The sequence below is a fragment of the Littorina saxatilis genome, linkage group LG17 (assembly GCF_037325665.1).
Source record: "Littorina saxatilis isolate snail1 linkage group LG17, US_GU_Lsax_2.0, whole genome shotgun sequence".
NCBI lineage: Eukaryota > Metazoa > Mollusca > Gastropoda > Littorinimorpha > Littorinidae > Littorina > Littorina saxatilis.
The window spans coordinates 6731285-6758699 of record NC_090261.1 but is presented as its reverse complement, the minus strand read 5'-3'; the positions used below and the strand labels follow the sequence as shown (position 1 = coordinate 6758699).

At 41.1% G+C, this 27415-nt stretch overlaps 1 protein-coding gene across 1 annotated transcript in view; it reads left to right on the top strand.

Moving 5' to 3' along the window:
* LOC138953576 (WD repeat-containing protein 43-like) overlaps positions 1-22072 on the top strand; it is a 28736-nt gene extending 6664 nt beyond the window's left edge. Inside the window, exons 4-17 of the mRNA XM_070325419.1 lie at positions 1283-1400; positions 1654-1787; positions 2200-2296; positions 4809-4873; positions 5235-5406; positions 5710-5790; positions 9817-9930; positions 10442-10588; positions 12581-12699; positions 15196-15259; positions 15714-15827; positions 17753-17822; positions 20274-20323; positions 21453-22072. Coding sequence (XP_070181520.1) covers positions 1283-1400; positions 1654-1787; positions 2200-2296; positions 4809-4873; positions 5235-5406; positions 5710-5790; positions 9817-9930; positions 10442-10588; positions 12581-12699; positions 15196-15259; positions 15714-15827; positions 17753-17822; positions 20274-20323; positions 21453-21479 — 1372 coding nt within the window. The 3' untranslated portion in view covers positions 21480-22072. The remainder of the gene's footprint in view (positions 1-1282; positions 1401-1653; positions 1788-2199; positions 2297-4808; positions 4874-5234; positions 5407-5709; positions 5791-9816; positions 9931-10441; positions 10589-12580; positions 12700-15195; positions 15260-15713; positions 15828-17752; positions 17823-20273; positions 20324-21452) is intronic.
* Positions 22073-27415: the final 5343 nt, after the last annotated feature.

The following is a 27415-nucleotide window of genomic DNA, read 5'->3' as shown; positions in this document are numbered from 1 at the left end:
TTTCGTTCTATTTTTTGAGTCACTTGAGAAAAAGTGACTCTATGTAATCGGTCAGTGTTAGTCTGTCCGGCCGGCCGGCCGTAGACACCACCTTAACGTTGGACTTTTCTCGGAAACTATCAAAGCGATCGGGCTCATATTTTGTTTAGTCGTGACCTCCAATGACCTCTACACTTTAACGATGGTTTCGTTGACCTTTGACCTTTTTCAAGGTCACAGGTCAGCGTCAAAGGAAAAATTAGACATTTTATATCTTTGACAAAGTTCATCGGATGTGATTGAAACTTTGTAGGATTATTCTTTACATCAAAGTATTTACATCTGTAGCCTTTTACGAACGTTATCAGAAAAACAAGGGAGATAACTAGCCTTTTCTGTTCGGCAACACACAACTTAACGTTGGGCTTTTCTCGGAAACTATAAAAGTGACCGGGCTCAAATTTTATGTGAACGTGACTCATTGTGTTGTGAATAGCAATTTCTTCCTGTCCATCTGATGCCTCATATAATATTCAGAACTGCGAAAGTGACTCGATCGAGCGTTTGCTCTTCTTGTTCTAATAACATGCGTTAACAATTGATTGCCAACTGGAATGGAAGAGCACAAAAATTGTAACTTGATATGTAGTTTCTCTAGAGGGAAAACATCTTCCACTTTCATGTCAGTGTGTCCCATGCAACATACATTTGCCAAACAGCTATGCGTAAGTAGATTATTTGTTAGTGGTATAGAACATACTGATCAACAATCAAAGTCAGTTTTCACATTCATTTTCTACCTATTTCTTATTTGTTTATTCTTTTGGCAATGGTGAAATGTCAGCAATCGTGTGTCATTCGGGACAGTAGACATGACACCTGACCTTTTGTCATTGTCTCACTTACACTTGTATCATACTTTTTGGTGTTTAATGATATGGTACAGTGGAACCCCCCATTTTAAGACTCCCTCCTTTTTAAGACGTTGTTTTCTCAGACTTTCTGTTCATAACCTCTGTAAAATTATTCCCATTTTAAGACTCCCTCCTTTTTAAGACCTGATTTTCTCAGATTTTTAGGTCTTAAAAGGGGGGTTCCACTGTGACTGTATACTTTATTGTCCTCCGGGAATTTCATCAAGGAAATTCGGGATGCTATCTCGGAGGTTAGCATGCAGTGACGGAGTCATGCTAATCCCAATATATTTTTTATGCATTCATGATGAATAATATTAATAATACATTGTTTAGTCCACAATAAATCATGTTTAATTTATATTAAAAAAAATAATTTTGTTTTTCAGAAAGTGGAAAGCATCAAGTGGTGGAGTCCATTCCATGTGTTTGTGTTCTTCATCTCGTCTCCTTACTGCTGATCGTGTCATCAAGATGTGGGACTTAGCCACCAGAACCTTAATACAGGTAACTTTTAACTTGGAACACTAGTACACACATTTAAGAATAAGAATCATTTTTACAGGAATCCTGGACCAAACGTGTTCCTAAGACCAGCCCAGAGTCACCGGATTCTGTTACTTCCTTTAGTTTAGAGCTTGTTCTCTTGGCTAATAATGTGAAGTGATGTTTTGCAAAATATTGTTTTCACTGGTTCTGTGTATTAGCTGCGTTGACAACATTCAGGTTGATCTTTAGACTAAAAGTTGTGCTGTTTCAGAAATTCACAGGCCACTCGACAGAGGTGTTCCGGTTATTGCCAGTATTGAAGTCTTCATCTGAGGGTAATGATGATGGTGACCAATGTTCCTACTTCCTCTCTTCTGCCGCCAATGACAGAGTGGTCAATGCATGGTAAGTGATTGTTGTGTTTGAAAAGTATGCGTTCTTTTGTGTATGTGCGTTTGTTGCCTTTTTGTGTGTGCTTTGAATTTGAAGAGGGATGGCACAGGATTATAAGACTTTATTGCAAATGTGTGCAGTACTCTAGAAATATTTCCTGGTTTGAGTTACAACCAATACATTGAAACACAACAAAGTACAATGTGTTCAACCATTTTCACACAAACAAACACCTGTCTACACTATACTGTGTTCACATTGTGTCCAGTTCAATAGTAGGGATGTTGCACTAATGTTTTAAGCCTTTTCCCCTGAAATAATCAAGATCCTTGCTGCTTCTTGAAGGAAACAAATCGGTTGATTTGTGTAATGTGTTTTATTAGAACAGTTTCAGCAATGTATGAATGATTGTGGTATGTTTCAGGTACTGCCACCCAGACGGAGCAGAGAAGAATGCCATCACATCATTTTCCTTGTCGGAAGAACCTGTGGACCTCAGTTTGAGTGTGTCAAAAGACCAGGTAAGGGACTCTTGTCGCTACCCTCTCTGTATGCTGCATTGATATAAGCTTACCAAAATATGCAGTGAAAACTCCCATTTGAGACCTCTACATTTTTCTCGTAATATGAAGTCTTGAAAGGAAGGGAGTTTAAAATGGAGGTAAATTTACTACTGAGGTAATGAAAATGAAATCTAAGAAAAGCGGGTGGGGGGGTCTTCCATTGAGGTCTCAAAGTAGGGGTGGGGGTGTGGTTGTCACATTATTTCCTGCAACGTGCTTTTGTTGGTTCTTGGCATGGTACAGATAGTCGTACCCTCAAACAGAAAAGCGTGGTGCAGGTGAGAAAAGCATGGAACAGATATCTACTCCCTCAGACAGAAAGCATGGTAATGATACCTCGAAACAAAAAAGCATGGTACAGGTAGCTACTTCCTCAAACAGAAAACATGGAACAGCTATCTACTCCCTCAAACAGAAAACATGGAACTGCTATCTACTCCCTCAAACAGAACGCATTGAACTGCTATCTACTCCCTGTTGAGTGTTGTTTGTGTGATGCATGATTTTCCTGTCCTGACAGCCAGGTGGTTGAGGTACCACCCTGTGTTGTAGAGAACAGGTAAATCACAGGCCAGGTACTGAAGCGGGCCGGTGGTCACACCATCTCCCTGCCAAAAGCCTGGCAACACAGCATGCCAATAGCAATCAGTGGTGTGCTGTGCTCACAAAATTAGTGTTGTGCTGTTCACACAGAATCAGTGTTGTGCTGTTCACACAGAATCAGTGTTGTGCTGTTCACACAGAATTAGTGTTGTGATGTTCACACAGAATCAGTGTTGTGCTGTTCACACAGAATCAGTGTTGTGCTGTTCACACAGAATCAGTGTTGTGCTGTTCACACAGAATCAGTGTTGTGCTGTTCACACAGAATCAGTGTTGTGCTGTTCACACAGAATCAGTGTTGTGCTGTTCACACAGAATCAGTGTTGTGCTGTTCACACAGAATCAGTGTTGTGCTGTTCACACAGAATCAGTGTTGTGCTGTTCACACAGAATCAGTGTTGTGCTGTTCACACAGAATCAGTGTTGTGCTGTTCACACAGAATCAGTGCTGTGCTGTTCACACAGAATCAGTGTTGTGCTGTTCACACAGAATCAGTGTTGTGCTGTTCACATAGAATCAGTGAGTGTTGTGCTGTTCACACAGAATCAGTGGTGTGCTGTTCACACAGAATCAGTGGTGTGCTGATCACACAGAATCAGTGTTGTGCTGTTCACACAGAATCAGTGTTGTGCTGTTCACACAGAATCAGTGTTGTGCTGTTCACACAGAATCAGTGTTGTGCTGTTCACACAGAATCAGTGTTGTGCTGTTCACACAGAATCAGTGTTGTGCTGTTCACACAGAATCAGTGTTGTGCTGTTAACGCTATCTCCCTGCAAAAAGCCTGGCAGCACAGCATGCCAATAGCAATCAGTGGTGTTTTGTTCACACAGAATTGGCGTTGTGTTGCTACCGCTATTTACCTGCTCAAATCAGTGTTGTGGTGTTGACGCTTTTTCTGCTACAACCCTGGCAACATAGTCTGCAAATAACAGTCGTTCATTCAGTGTTGTGCTGGTGACGTCATCTCTGTGCCCAAACCCTACAGAGCATGCTGCTAGTTATTTCCGTACTGGTGTTCCGTCCATGCTATAGATAGTACTATGCTGTTCATGCACTTCCCATGCTCAAATCCTGGCAACAGTGTGTGCAAAACCAATTAGTGATAGTACTGTGGTGTTCACACAGAATTAGTGTTCTGCTTCTCAAGCTATCTCTTCTCAAACCCTGGCAACTGAGCATTCATGCTATCGCCATGCTCAAACCCTGGCAAAACAGTGTGCTCATTGTTATAAGTGTTGTGCTGATCTTGTAATTCCCCACTCAAACTCAGGCTACAGAGCATTCATGCTATCACCATGCTCAAATCCTGGCAAAACAGTGTGCTCATTGTTATAAAAGTGTTTTGTAGTATTGTTTTGTTCACGTAATTCCTTCCTTGGCAACCGAGCATGCTAATAGTAATTAGAGGTTAATCTACTGTTTACTCTACTTCTCTGTTTAAAGCAATGTAGCATCATAGAATGCAAGGTAGTGTAGTGCTGTTCACGATATCTACCTGTTCAAACTATGGCGACATAGCAAGGGCATAATATTAATAGTTAAATGTAGTTTTCTCAATCGGTTTTATTTTCTTCTAGGTTCTCAATCAGATTTTCTTCCAGGATATCCCTTCCGTGGATTTGAAGACTTGAACATAGCATGTTATGTCTGCATTACAAATATAGACACATAAAACAGTTGTCTACCCTTGAACACCAACACAGCAAGGATAGCAGAAGACCTGTACATGTTGATGCTTTCTCTGGCTTTATTCTGAGACTGCTTGTTTTTATTTTTAGATTTAATTTTTCTTCAAGCTTTATTGTGACTGTCCAGGTTTCTGTCAGTATTTTTAGTTCAAACAATCTTTTGTGTTTATTGCAGATGGTAACCTTGGCCGTTTTGACGACAGGAGGAAAAGTGCTGGTATTTGAACACAGGCTGAATGGGTAAGATTTGCATTGGATGCTTAACTAATTGACTATGTTCGGAAATAACTCGAGCTTGACTCTATAAAAGGGGCTCTTTCTGTGCCACACCAATTAAAAAATCATGACAGAGTTTTGTCAAAAAAACATCTTTTGTCAGTTGTGCAGTTTGCAAACATTTTTCTCAGAATCCTTGCCTTCATTACTACTAGAAGCAGTCACAGAAACTGTAGTTTAAGGTTTTCTATGGCAATGAATGGCGTTTATTCATCAGTCTTTTGATTCGCAAGAGTTCAGTGCGAAAGTATTATTCAGCGGTGTGTATCTTTTTTTTTTCTTGCTCAATGTTGACAGTTGCATGACAGATTCTGTGTGTTTTCAGCAAACTGAAGAAGCCGCTGAAGCCCAAGACCGTGGTGCATGCAGCCACCACGGGGAGCAGAGAAGACGTTCCTCTACCTGTTCCGGTCTTGGCCGCTCTGCCCAGGGAGACCAGCGAACACGAACTTCTGCTGGCTCATGGGTCGGCCCTCAAACCCAAGTTTGAAACTGTGGTAGGTACTTGGCTGCATAGGCAGTTGTGTCTTAACTCCTTTCTTCCTAGCTGGTGAAATAGAATAAAATCAGTGCCGACAATATTATTGAACATGCCCGCAGAGAAATTTGGAAAAAGTGAGGGAATGGCTAAGTGAAAGTTATGTAGTAAAATACTGGTTGTGTGATATGCATAATTGATATGTGATTTGACCAAATTTGTGTTCATTGGTAATTGTCAACTGGAACAGTGTTTGACTCTCAAATGACATGTTTTGAGTTTGTGTTTATACCTTGCTGAAAGTTTGTTGTTTTACTTCCAGGCCTTAAAACCAAGTCGACCTGAAATTGTGCTGATTGTGGCAAGCCCAGCGAAGAAAGTGGCAAAGGGGGAGTTTACTCAGGTAAACATGATTAAAAAATCTTGATACGGCGTGTTATGATAGATGTAAAATGATGGTTGTGTTGTTGAGTCCAAGCATTAAAGGACCATAACAGGCTGTTTTTGGTGTCAAAAACGCGTTCATTTGCGTTTTGGCGTAACTGGCCAGACATGCATGCCGTAGGAAATTGTTTTCTCACCTTCCCTCACAGGGTTTAGTTTATTTCGGAATCGTTTTGGGCCATAATCCGACGAATTTCGTGGCTGAAGCGAAGCGTTTTCGCGTGCCGATCTGGCGGCCATTGTATTGCGAACGTCCGCGAGAGTACGGAATTGGTGAATTCTGGGTAAAAATTCCAATGACGTCACAAGCAGCATTCATGGAAGCAACTTTAGCTGCTGAACCTTACAGTTTTGAGCCTGGGGGTTAAAATCAAGGGTCTGCGTGCCCCGTGATATGTGGTTTATTTTACAAATCACGTTAATGCTCCTGATATTTTTTTGTCATCTCCAAAGTCAAGGCACAAAAACAAAATCCCTTGACTTTTGGGGTAGCGCGACTGTTGATGTTTAGAATTTTTTTTTTTTACTAGATTGTTCCGTCGCTGGGAAATTCGGGTCACTTCCTCCCAGTGGAAAGCTAGCAGCAACAGAGTCGCGCTACCCCAAAGTCAAGGGATCTATGGGATTTTTTTCTTCTTTTCTTTTTCTTCCCATCGCTGGGAAATTCGGGTCGCTTCCTCCCAGTGGAAAGCTAGCAACAACAGAGTCGCGCTACCCCAAAGTCAATGAATCTATTAGATTTGTTTTCATTTCTTTATTGTCCCATCACATTCCACAACTTGGACACATACCACAACTTGGACACATTACCACGTCTTGGACACATACCTCATCTTGGACACATACCACAACTTGGACACATTCCACATCTTGGACACATACCACAACTTGGACACATTACCACATCTTGGACACATACCACAACTTGGACACATACCACATCTTGGACACATTCCACATCTTGGACACATTCCACAACTTGGACACATTCCACAACTTGGACCACAAGCCCGAACTCTGTTGCTGCTAGCTTTTCACTGGGAGGAAGCGATCCGAATTCGCCAGCGATATAGGACAATAAAGAAATGAACAAGTCGCGTAAGGCGAAAATACAATATTTAGTCAAGTAGCTGCCATTTTTCAGCAAGACCGTATACTCGTAGCATCGTCAGTCCACCGCTCATGGCAAAGGCAGTGAAATTGACAAGAAGAGCGGGGTAGTAGTTGCGCTAAGAAGGATAGCACGCTTTTCTGTACCTCTCTTTGTTTTAACTTTCTGAGCGTGTTTTTAATCCAAACATATCATATCTATATGTTTTTGGAATCAGGAACCGACAAGGAATAAGCTGAAAGTGTTTTTAAATTGATTTGGACAATTTAATTTTGATAATAATTTTTATATATTTAATTTTCAGAGCTTGTTTTTAATCCAAATATAACATATTTATATGTTTTGGGAATCAGCAAATGATGGAGAATAAGATAAACGTAAATTTGGATCGTTTTATAAATTTTTATTTTTTTTTACAATTTTCCGATTTTTAATGACCAAAGTCATTAATTAATTTTTAAGCCACCAAGCTGAAATGCAATACCAAACCCCGGGCTTCGTCGAAGATTACTTGACCAAAATTTGAACCAATTTGGTTGAAAAATGAGGGCGTGACAGTGCCACCTCAACTTTCACGAAAAGCCGGATATGACGTCATCAAAGACATTTATCAAAAAAATGAAAAAAACGTTCGGGGATTTCATACCCAGGAACTCTCATGTCAAATTTCATAAAGATCGGTCCAGTAGTTTAGTCTGAATCGCTCTACACACACACACAGACAGACACACACACACACACACACACACACACACATACACCACGACCCTCGTTTCGATTCCCCCTCGATGTTAAAATATTTAGTCAAAACTTGACTAAATATAATGAAAAAAGAAAGAAAAACAAATCTAATGGATCCCTTGACTTTGGGGTAGCGCGACTCTGTTGCTGCTAGCTTTCCACTGGGAGGAAGCGATCCGAATTTCCCAGCGATGGGACAATAGGCTGAATAGAGAAATGAATTTTATTTTTATTTTTTACATTTTTACAAATCGCAGTTTTAGGTTCGACGTAATTTGTAAAATATTTGTACAAATCACGGGTTAACAGCTCAGTTGGAGGTTTAATTGGTGTCAGTGTGTAGACATACAGGCTGGGGGAGTGGCTTATGAGCGTGCAGGTAGCTGCACCGTATCAGCGTCTGTTGCTGGAGATCGTTCTTACTGCGGCGTCCGAGTTGAGACGGAAGTGTCCCATCTATCTGGGTTGATATCGGGTCTCAGTTGGTGAGCACACACTCACAGAATACGTACACATCAATTCATTATTGAGTTGTCGTTCTAACTGACCCTACCCAACCCCTCATTTCCCTTCCCCCCCCCCTACTTCGGGGGCAGTCCTTCAATTGTGACAGCAATAGGTGAGAAGATGACAGCCGTGGGCCACTTGATCAGCACGCACTACTGAATACAGACTACCACCCCTGACTCTTGATGCGTGACTAATGGCGTGCGTGTTCCGCGCGTGCTGCGTAATTACGAACTTTCACACTCACTGGTTAAAAGGTCAAAGTCGTTATTGACCCTAAATTGGTAGGTCGGTCGTCGGAAAAAGGAGGGCGTCGTTCTTGGGAGGTTAGTTACAGTGTGAAAAGCATCCGTCCGGAGAAATTCGGTCGGCGAAAGGAAGGGGTCGTTCTTGGGAGAGGTCGTTTCGGGAGGTTCCACTGTAGTTGTTGTAGTTGTTGCCCAATGTTGTACTGTGTTGTGGTTGTTGTTTTTGTTATTGTTGATAGTTTCGCTGGTTTCTCAACAATGCTGTTGTTGAGGTTGTTGTTGTTGTTATTGTTGATGTAGTTTCACTGGTTTCTCAACAATAGTGTTGTTGTTGTTGTCGTTTCTTTGTTTTTGGCTCCAGCTGATTCATTTTCACAGCCCATTCCTGCTTGAGCCTTGAGTCAGATGGAAACAAATGAAAACTCAAGCCCGAGTCCTTTTTTTGCAACTCCGAACATACGGCAGCAGCACACTCTCTCGGCATGATGTCGGGAGTACGCGCGCATCCACGGCTGCAGCAAAGACGCAGAACGAGCGTTGCTACTTTCGCTTCCGATTCCTGCTAGTGACGTCACAGCCAACGGCTTGCCGCCGCGGGCATTTTGAAGTCTTGCGTAGCAGACGAATTTGGCCGCTTTTTGAGCATGCATTTTGTGTAAAATTAGACTGATGCAACACAAAACCTGTGATTTACTGTTCGGTTTTTGCATCTTTAGATGCATACCTATATCATTAAATCAACCCCAACTGCTTTAGCTGACCTTAAAAAGAGCCTGTTGGGGTCCTTTAAGCAGTAGCTTAATAAAAGTCACATGAGAGGTGACAAGTTAATACTAGTTTGGTTTACTGGTTTTTATGTGTGTTATTCTGTTATAAATGATTAGCAGCATGAGTGCATGTGGGAATTCCCACAGGTTGACTGAGCATTCTGGCAGGCAGTATGCCTTGGGAGAAAGAGGTCTGGAACTAGGAAAGGTGATCATTGTCACCAGATATTGATGGCTAAAAAAAAAAAGAGTAGAAAATCATACTTGAAAGGGAGCTTAATTTACAGGCCATATGAGCAGAACATCTCAGTAACTAGAGGTTTCTTGTGAAAAAAGTGGCAGAGCTTGAGCTACAGAGTGGTTGTGTGCGTGATTCAGGTGAACCAAGAAAAGGTAATAATTCTCATGAGGTATTGATGGCTACAACAAACACAATTTTTAAATGGAGACTCCGAGAGAATCATGCTTGATAGGGAGTTTAATTTACAGACAGTATGAGCAGCACATCTCAAAAACTGGGAAGGGGGGGGGTTCCAGTGTATTTTTAACCATTCGTCTTGTGAAAAAAGTGGCAGTGCTTGTGCTACAGAGTGGTTGTGTGCGTGTTTCAGGTGAAGACTCCAGACGTGGGCGGGGGCAGCGTGTTGTACCCCAGTCAGATGGTTCCCCTCGGACCAGCCAAGGACACGGGCACCAGGAGGAAGAGAAAAGAGTCAGCCTCTGAGGTGAGAACTGCTGGCCACGTTTTGTTCACCAATGATGCTCTCATTAACTTCTCTTGTAAATGGATGTAAATACTGTGAGAAAAATGTTGGAGCTAAATTTTAAAAATATTTCAGTTTTGAATAAAGTATGTTGGTTTTTTTATTTAAAAAAAAAATGTTTTGAATGAATGGTTGTTGTTTTATTCTTGTAGCATTGCTTTTCTCTGGAATGTAGCGTTGTTTTAGGGAATTTCATGTCACATTTTTTTTATGGATTAAGCTTGAAAGAAAGTTCATTTCTCGTGGCTTAAAAGTGTAACAAAAAAAATCATTAAAAAAGTCAACTCATGTAGGAAGCTTTGCCGTCTTTTCAGTGAAGGGTTTGGTATGTTTGCAATGTTCTAATGGTACTGCCTGTTCAGCCATCTTTATTCTGTTTATAAATCATCTCCCAGAGAACGTTTACCACAAATATTAACATATTTTAATGTAGAATGTTTTGAGTGTTAAATGTGGGCATGTTATTTCACAGCTGACATTGGAGGACCGACTGCAAGCCATGGGGGTGGACAAACCCAACCAGGCGTCATCTTCAGGGGCAACCAGACCTCCCAAAGCCGACCAGCTTGTGGTGCAATTGACCCAGGGCCTGCAGAGCAAGGACACCAAGTTAATGACTGTAAGTCACCTGGCAATTGTAGGACGTAACGTCGGCATACTCTAGATGCAGTCCCATGGAAGTGACGTTTTATACAAAAAGGAGAGTGAACATTTTGAGATTCAGTTGATGAGAAAAAAAAGCTTACATGAAGCTAAATCTGGATATTGCTGTGACATAAAAAAAAAATGATGTGCTTACGCCTCAAGTCGATTCAAGTGCTTCAGTAGTGGGTGCAAACAGCTGAGAAGTATAGGACAGGTTTCACTTCTTGTTGTTGGTCATCAGCTAAAAAAGTCCAACAGTTTTATCTGACTTGTAAACTATTTTGTAAATCTTTACCCCACTGAAAAGGGATAAGAACAGCCTTCTACTAGGATACATACCAAAAATCGACAGCATTGTTTCTGTCTGTGCCACCTAGTAATTACCTTGTGAATTATTTATATAACTGAGACCTACTTCAATCTGAGAAATCGATTCAGCCAAAGTTCTCACTGTGCACCAGAAGCAGCCAGGCTGTACATACTGGGGATGCAGGGTTCGACACTAGCGGGGGCGGGGGGCGGAACGCCCCAGAGTTTTGTGTTCCGCCCCAAACATTGCCGAAGCTTGGGGCCCACTCCGCCCCAGGATAAATCTCCGACAATGACGAACCGAAAATTTTAATGCCAGAGCCAATCACTAAAAATCGCCAGTCAAAGTCGTCACTGAAATTTGCGTAACGATCAATGCCGCAGTCAAGAAAAACAACAACATTGAAATCGTCGAAGGACAATGCCGCAAGGGAAATAACTCCCAGATTGCGCTCTTTAGCGTGAGAGATAAGTATCGCCTTCAAATGCCAAACGCAAAATGTGGTGACACATCCCTGGTGCAAAAAGACATGGAAATGAAGATGAAGAACAGCGTGGAGAGAAACGAAAAAAGGAGACTGATGCAGCCAAAAGCGCAAAGCACTGTCATAATTTCAATGTCAAATGGTTGAAAGAATTTCCCTGGCTTCAGTACGATGAAGAAAAACAGACAATGCATTGCCGCCCGTGCAGATCTTATAGCGGAGAACCACTTGGGAAAAGTGGTGATTCTGAAGGTATATTTTTATCTCCCACAATTCCGAGAGGAATGGGTCACGTGAGATAGAACGCGGGCGCCCCAGCAATTTCCATCTCCGGGGCCAGTGTGGCCCCAGGCCAAATAAGTTAGTGTCGACCCCTGGGATGTGTCCAAGTGGAAGTATGCTCTTATCCCACGTAGAGTTGTGGTCTGGGTGATGATTTCGCAGTAAGGAATTTTTCTTTAAGCTTTGATTCACACATACTGAGATTCCATGGCTAAAAGTAAGAGCACCAAAATACGATGTTGTTCTGTATACCGTCGGACCAGCATTGCCCCATAGGTGCCAGACAAAAATGCAGGTAAAAGTCATTCTTGGTCTCTTGCACCTTGAATGACAAACCAGTCTGCAAAAAAACGGAAAGTCTACATTGAATTTCACATTGGAATGGGATTGTCGTGTCTCATCATTTTACTGTTGGCTGGATTTGTGTGACTGCATCATAGTGGAAGTTTTTGCTGACTGTTTATGTGTTTGTGTCTCAGATTTTTGCTTCCATGCTTGTGTGTGTTCTGATAGGTCTGGTGATTCAGGTGGTTTCTTCTTATATATATGTAATTTTTTAAATAATTGTATGTGTTCATTTGTGTCTTAGGGTGTGTTTTTTGGTTTGTTTTTGTGTGCGCCAGACTAGTGTGTTCTGATAGGTCTGCAGATTTGGCTGATTGAAGAAGAAACAATGATTGTAGCTGTGGCAGAATCTGCCGTATTTTATCATCTGCGATTAAAAAAAGGTTTAATAGTGTGAGGGTGAGAAGTGTTGGACTCTTATTATTTGTCATTTAATGAATAGCAGGTTATGCAGCTAGTTAGAGTGTAAGCTGACTGTCACTGTATGAAATCTGGCATTTTACATCACAGTAAAAGTATAATTTGCGATGTATGTGTGCGTGCAGAATGTCTTCCAGGAGAGGAATGAGAGCGTGATAGTGAACACGGTGAAAAGACTGCCGCTACACGTCATCATCCCTCTCATCAAGGAGATCACACAGCGCATGCATGGACACCCACAGAGGTAAACACACTGTTATACAACATTAACACCCACAGAGGTAAACACACTGTTATACAACATTAACACCCACAGAGGTAAACACACTGTTATATGACATTAACACCCACAGAGGTAAACACGCTGTTATACGACATTAACACCCACAGAGGTAAACACACTGTTATACGACATTAACACCCACAGAGGTAAACACACTGTTATACGACATTAACACCCACAGAGGTAAACACACTGTTATACGACATTAACACCCACAGAGGTAAACACACTGTTATACAACATTAACACCCACAGAGGTAAACACACTGTTATACGACATTAACACCCACAGAGGTAAACACACTGTTATACAACATTAAAGCTGTGGTCTATTTATGACTTTCCGGGGCTACGAGGTTGAAAAATAGGGATAAAATCATGTACAGAATTCTGTACAGCAAACGCTACCCGAAACCCCATGTATGCGGCGTGTATGACCTTGAGAGCTTCAGTCAACGCTTGAATTTTGCAGTGGTAACATCCGGTTTGCTCTCTCAGAGCTGAGCATATTTGTCGAGAAGGATCGGGCAGAAAAAATAAACGACTTGGCAGGGATTCGAACTCAAGGCCTCGGGGCCTCGAAATGTCGGGGCCGATGTCTTCACCGCTAGGCCACTTCACCAGTGTTTTCAAAGATAAAAAATTGATAATTTTATATCATTCTACGCTTGAATTACCATTCATGCGTTGCAAAAGCGTAAAAATTGCTATTAAAATTTGCCTTTATTTGCAAACATGTTTCACGGAATCGCAGTACATGTTTACACCGTCATGTTACACGACATTCGCGCCATGCAAATAGCTGCGATATCTCTATTTACAACATGCAAAAAAAATGACAAGAACTGTAATTGAATCTCTCCAAAGCTCTGTGCAGTTGAAAACGGACATCTAAGAAATAGTTATACATGTATTCACTTCTGAACAATGGGCGGATAGAGATATAAATCATGCTGCTTCAAGAATAACATAACATGAGTTCATATCAAGTTTTTTCCTTCTTTTTCTCGATTGGCGCAGTAGCCTAGTGGTTAGGACATGAGACTCGAGGTCGAGAGTTCCAATCTTCGCCGGGGCGTTTATTTTTGAGTCACTTGAGAAAAAGTGACTCTATGTAATCAGTCAGTGTTAGTCTGTCCGGCCGGCCGTCCGTCCGTCCGTCCGTAGACACCACCTTAACGTTGGACTTTTCTCGGAAACTATCAAAGCGATCGGGCTCATATTTTGTTTAGTCGTGACCTCCAATGACCTCTACACTTTAACGATGGTTTCGTTGACCTTTGACCTTTTTCAAGGTCACAGGTCAGCGTCAAAGGAAAAATTAGACATTTTATATCTTTGACAAAGTTCATCGGATGTGATTGAAACTTTGTAGGATTATTCTTTACATCAAAGTATTTACATCTGTAGCCTTTTACGAACGTTATCAGAAAAACAAGGGAGATAACTAGCCTTTTCTGTTCGGCAACACACAACTTAACGTTGGGCTTTTCTCGGAAACTATAAAAGTGACCGGGCTCAAATTTTATGTGAACGTGACTCATTGTGTTGTGAATAGCAATTTCTTCCTGTCCATCTGATGCCTCATATAATATTCAGAACTGCGAAAGTGACTCGATCGAGCGTTTGCTCTTCTTGTTTCCCTTTGATCTCTTTTGAAGATAAAATATGATCAGTCTTGAGAGAGCAAACCGGATGTTATCCCTGCAAAATTCAAGCGTTGACTGAAGCTCTCAAGGTCATACAGGCCGTATAGGTGGGGTTTCGGGTAGCGTTTGCTGTACACAATTCTGTACATGATTGTTTCCCTATTTTTCAACCTCGTAGTCCCGGAAAGTCATAAATAGACCACAGCTTTAACTCCCACAGAGGTAAACACTGTTATACCACATTAACACCCACAGAGGTAAACATGCTGTTATACGACTTTAACACCCACAGAGCTAAGCACACTGTTATACGACTTTTAACACCCACAGAGGTAAACACACTGTTATACGACATTAACACCCACAGAGGTAAAAACACTTCTTCTTCTTCTGCGTTCGTGGGCTGAAACTCCCATGTACACTCGTGTTTTTTGCACGAGTGGAATTTTACGTGTATGGCCGTTTTTTACCCCGCCATTTAGGCAGCCATACGCCGTTTTCGGAGGAATGGTAAAAACACTGTTATACGACATTAACACAACCCTCGCAGTGTTATTTCCAGGCCTTGGTTATGAGAAATAACAGTAAGACTAAGACTGTAGATGTAACATTTTCATTGTATGATACTAACTGTTGTGCATTCCTAAGTGAGGATGGCTGAAGATAGAACTATTTTGAATGAACAGCATCAAGTTATGACCAGCAGAATAAAGACGTTGCTAAACAGTGAATGGTTTTCCCTGTGTTGAAGGTTTTCCCTGTGTTGAAGGTTTTACCTGTGTTGATGAAGGTTTTACCTGTGTTTCAGTGGGCTTCTGATGGTGAGATGGATGAAACAGATCCTGTCTGTACACATGGCCTTCTTGATGACAGTGAGTGCTCTGTGTTGTCTGTTTTAAAGTGACTCGCAATAAAACCTGCTCTGGGGACCACCTCTTGATAACGACCACCTGCCTGTTATGACCACCCCAACGGAACCCAGACAAGATTTTTCCATGTATAATTTATTTGTGTGTTGAGAAACTAATGTGTTGTAATTTCAAGTGTACTAGAAACATAGCGCCCACTTTTTCAAACTTTTGATTTTGATTCCCATCTATCTCATATATGTGCCAGGACGAAGGAAACCGTGCTATTTTGTTGGCTTGTTTGTGATACATGCGTACTTGAAACTTAACTTTCACCTCAGTCTCAGACTTTCAGTTTTACCTCCATTTTAAGAGTCCCAGTCTTCCAAGACCTGATTTTCACAAGTTTCCGACGGTCTGAAAAGGGGGTAGCACTATAGGAGCGTGTAGCATTGACTGACTTTGTTGCAATCTCCAGGTGCCAGAGGTGATGGATTCCCTGGGTGAGCTGTACCAGATGATCGAGTATCGCACAAAGTCGCTGCCACAACGCATCGCTCAACAAGGGAGACTACACATGCTGCTGTCAAGGGTAGGTGCAAAAGATTAACTGAACATTTTGAGTGACTTTTTATATTTAGTCAAGTTTTGACTAAATATTTTAACATCGAGGGGGAATCGAAACGAGGGTCGTGGTGTATGTGTGTGTGCGTGTGTGCGTGTGTGTCTGTGTGTGTGTGTAGAGCGGTTCAGACTAAACTACTGGACCGATCTTTATGAAATTTGACATGAGAGATCCTGGGTATGAAATCCCCGAACGTTTTTTTCATTTTTTTGATAAATGTCTTTGATGACGTCATATCCGGCTTTTCGTGAAAGTTGAGGCGGCACTGTCACGCCCTCATTTTTCAACCAAATTGGTTGAAATTTTGGTCAAGTAATCTTCGACGAAGCCCGGACTTCGGTATTGCATTTCAGCTTGGTGGCTTAAAAATTAATTAATGACTTTGGTCATTAAAAATCTGAAAATTGTAAAAAAATAAAAAAAAAATTTATAAAACGATCCAAATTTACGTTCATCTTATTCTCCATCATTTTCTGATTCCAAAAACATATAAATATGTTATATTTGGATTAAAAACAAGCTCTAAAAATTAAAAATATAAAAATTATTATCAAAATTAAATTGTCGAAATCAATTTAAAAACACTTTCATCTTATTCCTTGTCGGTTCCTGATTCCAAAAACATATAGATATGATATGTTTGGATTAAAAACACGCTCAGAAAGTTAAAACAAAGAGAGGTACAGAAAAGCGTGCTATCCTTCTTAGCGCAACTACTACCCCGCTCTTCTTGTCAATTTCACTGCCTTTGCCATGAGCGGTGGACTGACGATGCTACGAGTATACGGTCTTGCTGAAAAATGGCATTGCGTTCAGTTTCATTCTGTGAGTTCAACAGCTACTTGACTAAATGTTGTATTTTCGCCTTACGCGACTTGTTGTCAGTTCTACTACCCCTACATTCCAAGTGCTTTTGTTTAATTTGTGTCAAGAAATCTAAATCTTAGGGTTGTTCTGTAAGCTTAAGAATTGCAGAGTTTTGAAACAATCTCTGCTTATCTCAGGCTAACCTGAGGTAATTTTTAAGTAGTTTGTGTAAGAAGATTTTTCTCCGTAAATATTCCCCTTGCACCACTATACGATGTTGATGTGTGTTCAGTCATGCCAGCATTGCCCCTAAGGTGCCACAGTGACTGCAGGTCAACGTCTCGGTGATTTCTGTGTTCTCTGGGACAAACCAGTCTGCACACATTGACATTTGTAGTTGATAGTGCTGGATGTGTGTGCGTTGATGTGTGAATACTAGACATTTGTTTTCGTGTGTATGAGAAATGTAAAGTTTAGGGTAAATCTGTCATCTGTAGGGATCAATAGATAGCATTTTTCAACAATTTGGGCTATGTTAGGCTAACTTGTTTGAACAGTCTACATTTGAGGATTTTCCTTTGTGCACATTTCTCCAAGCACCACTATACGATGTTGATGTGTGTTCAGTCATGCCAGCATTGCCCCTAAGGTGCCACAGTGACTGCAGGTCAACGTCTCAGTGATCTGTGTTCTCTGGGACAAACCAGTCTGCATACATTCACTGCTTTCACCAGAGATACTCCTAGGATTTATTTACTTCAGCAAATTAGCGGAAATAGATTGACAGCACAGTTTTTCGAGATTTGAAATATGTTAAGGGCGTTTTACCAACAGCCGGCGCCAAATGATATTCCTGTTTACACAACCCTACCTTCTCTCTTTTTCTTAGAGTTTTGCACTTTGTTTTATGATATTGCTAGTGCATTCATGTATCCCTATTTAGCATTGCGTGTTGGTTGAAATAATAACCAAACGACACCTTGGTTCACACAGCCCCACCTTCTCTGTTTTCCACGTTCACTTTTTTTTGAAGTGCCAGTGCATTCAAGCATCATTGTACATCAGTGTGTATTTGTTGAATCCAGATTGCCTCACAGACGCAAGAAGAAGATGAACCAGCTGCTGATGTGGAACCCTTGCTTGTTTATCAGGACGGTAAGACAGAGAGCTTGATTCTTGCACGAGGAATTAAAAATAAGGAGGGGAAGGGGAACATCTGCGTATGGCAAAAACTGATGTTTTGTGTTCGCCAAAAGGGAAAAAAAATGCAAGAACAAACAAGTCGCGTAAGGCGAAAATACAATATTTAGTCAAGTAGCTGTCGAACTCACAGAATGAAACTGAACGCAATGCCATTTTTCAGCAAGACCGTATACTCGTAGCATCGTCAGTCCACCGCTCATGGCAAAGGCAGTGAAATTGACAAGAAGAGCGGGGTAGTAGTTGCGCTAAGAAGGATAGCACGCTTTTCTGTACCTCTCTTTGTTTTAACTTTCTGAGCGTGTTTTTAATCCAAACATATCATATCTATATGTTTTTGGAATCAGGAACCGACAAGGAATAAGATGAAAGTGTTTTTAAATTGATTTCGACAATTTAATTTTGATAATAATTTTTATATATTTAATTTTCAGAGCTTGTTTTTAATCCGAATATAACATATTTATATATTTTTGGAATCAGCAAATGATGGAGAATAAGATAAACGTAAATTTGGATCGTTTTATAAATTTTTATTTTTTTTTTACAATTTTCAGATTTTTAATGACCAAAGTCATTAATTAATTTTTAAGCCACCAAGCTGAAATGCAATACCGAACCCCGGGCTTCGTCGAAGAGTACTTGACCAAAATTTCAACCAATTTGGTTGAAAAATGAGGGCGTGACAGTGCCGCCTCAACTTTCACGAAAAGCCGGATATGACGTCATCAAAGACATTTATCAAAAAAATGAAAAAAACGTTCGGGGATTTCATACCCAGGAACTCTCATGTAAAATTTCATAAAGATCGGTCCAGTAGTTTAGTCTGAATCGCTCTACACACACACACACACACGCACATACACCACGACCCTCGTTTCGATTCCCCCTCGATGTTAAAATATTTAGTCAAAACTTGACTAAATATAAAAAGGGGATGGGGACTTCATTCTACACATAATATTTTTACGACCCCCCTCCCCCCCAGCCAAGTTTGAAAGTTGTCTATGTCCTATTAGGTAAAGGTAGGGTCAGAGATATTGACAGGAGAACAGAGTTTATGCTGAGTGTATAAGATGAGGAGTAGTTGAAAAGGTTACTAGTGCAGCTTAAAACATCAGTTTAACCATACTCAGTAAAGATGGCCTGAAACAGAAACTTGACTACAGAGATTTCTCAAAAATAGGTTTCATAGTTGGAGTGCAAGAGGACACGATGAAACAGCTTTGGAAGTCCCATTTCCAAAGGGAAGGTGCACCACTATACGATGTTGATGTGTGTTCAGTCATGCCAGCATTGCCCCTAAGGTGCCACACTGACTGCGGGTCAACGTCTCCGTGATCTGTTTTCTCTGGGACAAACCAGTCTGCACACATTGCCATTTGTAGTTGATAGTGCTGGATGTGTGTGTGTGCTTGTATACATGTTTTCACAGTACTAGAGGAAAAAGAAATGTGTAATTTGGTGTCTGTCATCTGATAAAACGTAGAATTTTGAAATAATCTAGGTATATCTGACTAGCTTGAATGTCCATGTGTGAATGGGTAAGTTGAGCGTATAAGAATGTCCATGTGTACGATGTGTAAATGAGACATGGATGTGTTCATGACTGAATGCGTAAGCACAATGCAAGGAATGGCCAGAAAGGTATGTGGGAGGTGTGTTTATAACCTGCCCTGTTATATAGTGCTATATGTCTTATGTAAAAACAATGTCCTGTTTGTATTATTGTTATGTACCACGCCTGAATTTCTCTATGAGATAATAAAGTATTCTTATTCTTATTCTTATATTCAACCCATCTACGATTTTCCTTTGTAAAAGTTAGTGTTGCACCACTATACGATGTTGATGTGTGTTCAGTCATGCCAGCATTGCCCCTAAGGTGCCACAGTGACTGCAGGTCAACGTCTCAGTGATGTCTGTGTTCTCTGGGACAAACCAGTCTGCACACATTGACATTTGTAGTTGATAGTGCTGGATGTGTGTGCATTAATGTGTGAATACTAGACATTTGTTTCCATGTGTATGAGAATGACAAATGTGAAGTTTAGGGTATGTCTGTCATCTGTAGGGATCAATAGATAGCATTTTTCAACAATTTGGGCCATGTTAGGCTAACTTGTTTGAACAGTCTACATTTGAGGATTTTCCTTTGTGCAAATTTCTCCAAGCACCACTATACGATGTTGATGTGTGTTCAGTCATGCCAGCATTGCCCCTAAGGTGCCACAGTGACTGCAGGTCAACGTCTCAGTGATCTGTGTTCTCTGGGACAAACCAGTCTGCATACATTCACTGCTTTCACCAGAGATGCTCCTAGGATTTATTTACTTCAGCAAATTAGCGCAAATAGATTTATTTGTGCCAATCATGGATGTGTACATTGTTGCTTTATCATTTCAGAATCGTCAGACGAAGATGTTCCCATGGAGTTTGGAGCTTCCGAGTCTGAGGTGAGACAAAACCCTAAACTTTACTAGTCATATACAGTGCTCTGCGCCTTGAGGATATCTGAACATGTTGTACATCTTGGCAAGAAAGCTTGGGATATAGTGCATCGGCCAGCAATGTTGGTGATGTCAACCTGGCGGGGTATGATCCAAGAGTGTTTGGGTTTTTTTAGTGGAAAGTTTGTAGTATTTACAGCCGATGATTAGCAAACAGCAAATGGCTTCTTTGTGCCGCTTCAGGGTGAGGAGCGTCTTTGTAAACTGACCCATTCTCTGCCAAAAGCACAGTTTGTACGCAGACAGTATATTGCAAATAAACATCCATTTGCCTTGCTAAAATCAGAAATTATATATGTTACAAAAGCTAAGGATTTTTCTATCAGGCAACATTCAAAATCCATTCTTGCTTCCGATAGTTTTAAATTTTACCTCCAGCATGCATCGTGTGGAGAAAATCTAAGAAAGTCATTCTTCTAAGCAAGGATCTTTATAGTGGACAGATAAACACACAATTAATATGAGATGAAAGAAATTCATCTTAAAATGCTTTCGTCTGATCTCTGGCAAGGCGGTGCCGCCCAAACCAGAATGATAGTGATCTGGCCGACTCACAGAGCGGGTAGAAAGGGCTGTAAGACACCATCAGAATCTTGTAGTCAGGGGTACACACTCACTCACCTACATTAGTCTTCTGCTTGTGTGTACACACGAAGGAGGATAAGGCACTAGCAGGCCTTTCATAAGTTGACCTGGAAGATCAGAAAAATCACCACCCTTAACCCACCAGGCTAGGATTTGAACCTACGACCTTGCACTTGGGAGGCCGGCGTCTTATCCACTTGGCTATTGCGCTCGTCGTTGATTTGATTGTTTTGAATGTGATTTTTGGCATCAGGAGATTATATAGGTGCCATTTTTCTTGATGTGGAACACTCTATGAGAAAGGTGTCTGTCTGAACAGATGCTAAAATGTGCAGAAATAAAATCAAAAAGGAACTTAGCAGAGCAGAATGTTTGGATTGCTTGCACGGTCATGTCATGTCTAATCAAAATATCATGGTTTCTAAAAACAAATTTCAGTCAGAAAGTGAAAAAAGATTATTTCTAACATTTGTTTTTTCTTGTGTTACAGGACAACTGGGACGATATGGATGACTGAGTCAAGGGGCGGCATTAGAGTCCACGCTACGTTCGTGCACATGAAAGACACTGGATGAATGCTGTGACAAACTTGTGAACTATGCATTTTGAAACCATGAGGCATTGTTTGGTGAATGGACATTTTTCTGTTGCTGTGAAATAGCGATCATTCCTGTTCGCATTATGTTGGTATCCACTGTGGCAAGAGATAACTCTCGGAGGTTTGACCTCTGTAAAGGCAGTCCTTAATTGAGCCTGAAGTCGACTTCACAAAGTCTTTTTACGGAAAACTCAGTGCTAAAGCTCCGTGCGGCCAGCTTCGCGAAGCATACTTCGCATAGTCGACTTCGCCCCGTTAATGACCAGCTTAAGGAGCACGACGTTTTGGCAGTGAAAAAGGTTTTTAGTTTTGTATCAGTGAAAGCAAGTGTTGCTATATCAACGATTTTAAAAGTTTGAGGCATTGCACAATGACAAAAGCCAATATAACAGTTTTCTGACATTTTTTCCAAAACTCCTTTAGTTATTTTCATTGATATGTCTGTGAGACATGTTTTGACAGGGTGAAGCATTATGGGCGTGACACAAAATATGTTGTGATCAAGGTGAAAACCCACTGTGTGTACTTCTTTGGGTGTGAAAGCGTGTGTGCAGAAATTGTAAAGTTTTGTTGACGTTGAAACTGTAGTGTGGGAGTGGTGTCCGTTTCAGATATGGTAGGCTGTACTGTTTGATTTAAGATTGTACATATACTTCTGTGTGAAGGCAGATGAGGAGTCTGTATCATCAAAGTAAAATTGTTATGAAAGTTGTTAGTACACTACGCAGGGTTCGTACAGGTCATGGAAAAACTGGAAAGTCGTGGAATTTGATTTTTAATTTTCCAGGCCTGGAAAGTCATGGAATTTCAATTCAAGCCATGAAAAGTCATGGAATTTAACAAAAATAAGAAAGAAAAAATAAATTAACCTTTAGCACGCCAGCGGCGATTTTCGTCACCCAGCAATCCCCTCCGGGGCCCTTTGCCAGCCAGTGGCGATTTGCGTCACCAGCACAAGGCTTGTTCGTATGACCAATTTCTCGTTCGTATTTGCATACGAGAATAACGGTATTTTTAACGGCACTTGAGCCAAAGTGAGGCTCACTTCCTTCCGTTATCTCAGACCTGTTTACCCTCCCGGATTGTCCGGAATTATTACGGATTTGGGGTCTAAATTCCGGTATTACGGAAATCTACCGAAAATTCCGGAAATTGCGGTCGAGAGAACCTTTTTCGTGCGTGAAAATTCGAAGTCGAAATTGTGGTAGTCACCAGGACTGTGATTTCAAGGCTGACCGAAACAGCCTTTTCTGCGCATGTGCACAGCAAGGTATTTGTCGGATTCCGCGGTTTTGAGATCGACGTTGGTCCGAAGGGTAATATAGGATCTCTGTGGGGACGAAATGCCAACCAAAAAAGCGAAAGTTGTACAGAAATATCGGCAAAACTATTAAGTCAAGTGGCTGTGTCTGGTGAAGTTTAATAAGAGCGAACCACATTCATTTTGGTGATCGACTTGAGATCAGTGCAACAACAAAGCTGAGTCAGTTAGAATACGAGTCACGTCGCGGCAGTGTCCCGAGGTTAGACGCAGCATTAATTTTAACAAAATGCAGTACACAAATGAACATGGAAACAAACAAAAACACGAAATTATGTTTGGCAAAACATGAGCATGCTTCGCATCGAGTTTATTTGACCTAGGTCTCTACTTCCACAGAATCTCAGACCTGCGAACCGATCTCTCACTACGGTCAGTCGCGCCAGAGACATAGATGTAGGTCTATGGTCGCGCTCATCAGTGACTTGCGCTGTTGCCGAAATTCAAGTCTTTCTGAGTCTAAAACTGATCTCCATTAATATTTCTCCAATATAGCAAAGATCACAGTTCTTTGAATCGAAAAACTTACAACAAAATTTTTAAATGAAATAAACGAATCGGTCCTCTAAAATTAAAGGTAGCTTCTGGAGAGAGTTATTATGACTGGTTTTAATGCAGGATGTCTGATGTGACAGAATGTAAGGTGGTTTTGTTCACATGCATCTTGACTGTAAATAGTCCAAGGGCGGGGAGGGGGGGGGATGTTACAGGGGTTCCGGACCCCCCCCCCCCCCCCTTGCTGTCAAAAAAGCAACAAAAAACACAAAAATTCAGTCTGTGGAGAAAAAAAAATTAAAACATTTTCTGTCTGTGAAATTTTTGTTGTTGTCGGGAGCAGATATCAATGAAGATAAATTGCCATTATTTAATACAAACTTTAAAAGAAATAATGAGTGGCTGCTGACACCAGTTTATCATGTTTAAAATCAAGGATAAGCTACAAATTGTTAATAAAATAGCTAACATTCTTCAGCCAGACCCCCCCTGGACCCCAGGTTGTACCCCCCCCCCCCCCCCCCCCTCTAGCTCTCTTGCTCCGCCCCTGAATACTGGGGTTTTTTTTAGTTTTTTTTTTAGATAAAGTAAACTTGTCTTTGTTAACTTGCATATATATATCAGGTGTGTTTGTGGTGTGTGTGATCGAGCTTCTGTGTGTGTACTGTTAAACATGGTTAACAATTTTGTACTTGTTTTGCATGGTAGCGCGCGAATTAACGTGTCGTTTAATCGTTTTCAAGCTGGTTTATGGTTGATAAAAAAGATTACTCAAAGATGCCTCAAATTACGGAAAAGTACCAGTTGCATTCCTGATTTTCATTTGAGGGGGTAAACAGGTCTGTTATCTCGTCGTGTCGTCTGCGCTGCATTTGAGTCGGTTTCGTCGAAGTTTTCTGCTTTTGTTTTTGCATCGATAAAGTACTTTAGCGCTTCGACAAGCAACAGACCTGGGAACCCATACGATTTCGCCGTATTCTGTACGCATGATTGTCGAGAATACGATCAGTACGGTCAGTGGGAAAAAAATACGACGAGAAAAATTCCTAGACTACTTTTATTCACAAGCCCGTCTTGAAGCCGATCCAGTATTTTGACACATGATTACAGTTTTTGTCAGTAAAAATTGAAACAAGAGGCGAAGCCTTCAAAGCTCACGTAAGAAATCGACAAACAGTAACACAAACTCAATCACTCCGTCACACATACACACACAGTAAGCATAGGTGACACTGTGCAAGAGTGCGAGACACTGGATCTAGATCTGTCTGTCTGTAGCCTACTTACGGGGACACGACTGCCAGATGGCCAGATCGACACTGCGCTTTCGACAGCGCTTCCTTGCGCAGACACTGGAAACCTGTAGGAAATCTCCTTTGGTATCTTCTTTATCTATTTTTCTGGAGCTACGAAACTGACCAATGTGAAATCGTCTTCTCCGAATCGGCGAACTGCAGCTCGGTGATAACTGTATCTATACCACAATCCTTCACGCGATCTGACCTAACCTTGACCCTGACCTGGTCTACATACCACACACGACACAAACCAGTCACCTGTTTTTACCCCCCAAACCCCCCCACCACCCGTTTTCTTTGGATACACACTTTAACTACGTACGTGCCGACGAAATGTTGATCATTGCTTCAATATTTTGAAGCTGTTGCTTAGATAATAACCAGATAAAATTAGTATTTCGGTGTTTAGTCAAATGTTAAAGTTTCTATCCCATGCATACACACACACATACACACGCACAGACAGTCAAAGTTTAGCATCGCATAGGCTACACTTACGTGAGCCGAAAAGGATTTGTTTTAAATGTACACAAGAATTGAACGGTTCGTCGGAAAGTGCAGTGAGCCTGTCAAACAGTTGAAGTTGACAGATTTCTTTCGTCCTGTGTGAATTCATAAACACTGCAATGAATTTTAAACACTGCAATGGATTTTAATCTTTTTTGTGAGGAATTAAAGTATACAACAAAATAATGAACTGTAGCAGACGACAAAACTGCCGACTCTGACTGAACCGTGTACTTCGTCCGCCGCGCACTTTGGAGGCTTTTTTTTTAAGGTATGGCACTGTTTTATCATCTTTATCTTGCTTTTAAAAAAAAAGTGAAAAAAACGTTAACTCGGAAAAAAAAATTGGTCCCTTTCATTTCGTGTAAAGCGATCTCGACTGTATAGGTAAACTTAATTAACGATGTGGCGGATGCGTGTGAAGCATGTTTGAATCATGGATGTAGTAACTGTGTATCAAGACGCTGGAATGCTGGCGTTAGATGGATGTTACAGGAAGCGACTGAAGCTAACAGTCTGATCGGATATATCCGTACCTGGTCAGATAGAGCCATATGAGTGGGTACTGATATATCTGTACCTGGGAGACGAGTTAAAATGAGGGTAACTTTACAGAATTTATGAACAGAAAGTCTGAGAAAACAAGTTCTTAAAAGGAGGGATTCTTAAAAGGAGGGATTCTTAAATTGGGGGGTCTTAAAAGTGGGGATCCACTGTATTTGGCAACCTAAAGTATTCAATGGAACCCCCAATTTAAGACACCCAATGCAATTACTTTTTTTCTCCAGATAATCTATTCATATTCGGACTGGGTGGCCGAGTGGTAACGCACTTGCGCTCTGAAGCGAGAGATTGCGAGTTCGACCCTGGGTCAGGGCGTTCGCCATTTTCTCCCCCCTTTCCTAACCTAGGTGGTGGGTTCAAGTGCTAGTCTTTCTTAAAATTAAAATAAATCCCTGCGCTTAGAACTGTACCCACGGAATACGCGCGATATAAGCCTCATATTGATTGATTGATGTTGTCGCTTCCTGTAACATCCATCTAAAGCCAGCATTCCAGCGTCTTGATACACAGTTACTACAATTCTGAGGGACCTGCTGCAGCACAGCTGGTCTCGGCTAAAAAAAACCTTATTCAACATAAGTGGGGTAGAAAGTGTTAATACTCACTCCTTTTTAAGACCTGATTTAAAATGGGGGTTTCACTGAACGGCATTGGTCACTGGGGCACCTTTTGCGTTTGTGAGATAACAAGATGCACTACTGTTCTACAAAAGGAAATCAGATAACAGTAGATCAATAGAACCTGTACATGTATTAGTTAAACTGGCCAAGTTCAGCTTTATTTTGCAGTGCACTAGATTAGTTACAACACTATTTTGAACCCGAGGTGACATTTTATCTTTCAGTAAATTGAATACATTTTAGAACTTCCTTAAGAGTCAACATTATTGTCTTCAGAATCATTTATGCTCCCATGGGGTCGCCTTCACGCGGCGGGAGTGTTTATACTAAGCTACCCCACTCCTTAACACCAAATAAAGAAAGAAAGAAAGAATCATTTATTGTTGCTAAGATCGGCTTATTTGAATAATAAAAGGTTGAAAAGATGTAAAGGGATGTGACATTTTCATACATGTTAGGGACACACTGCCTTACGTTTCTAGATCGAAATGTGTATTCCTGATGGTGTCTTTTTAGTACACACACACTCCACCCCCTTGCCATTTATTCAGTTCCCCTTTGTCCTGAATGCAACCTGGTTATTCTGAATTGTAGGAAATAGACAGTTGAGGTCATGATCATCGCATCAACATTCCTCTAGAGCCGTGTGCAATGTTGGAAAAACACACACACAAAACTGTGACAATAAACAACGTCACTAGTGTGTCTTCATTAGAGGCTAATTAATCATGAAATCAATTTGCGAGCGATCGGGCGGTTTACCACATGACGTAAAGAACTGCACCTCCTGGCGTTATACATCGTGCAGCTAAGGTGTGCCTGGATCTGTACAGTGGAACCCCCCTTCAGGACCTACGGTTTAGGACTTCCCCCCCTTCAAGACCACCCCCCGCGGGTTAGGGGGAAGAATTTACCCGATGCTCCCCAGCATGTCGTAAGAGGCGACTAACGGATTCTGTTTCTCCTTTTACCCTTGTTAAGTGTTTCTTGTATAGAATATAGTCAATGTTTGTAAAGATTTTAGTCAAGCAGTATGTAAGAAATGTTAAG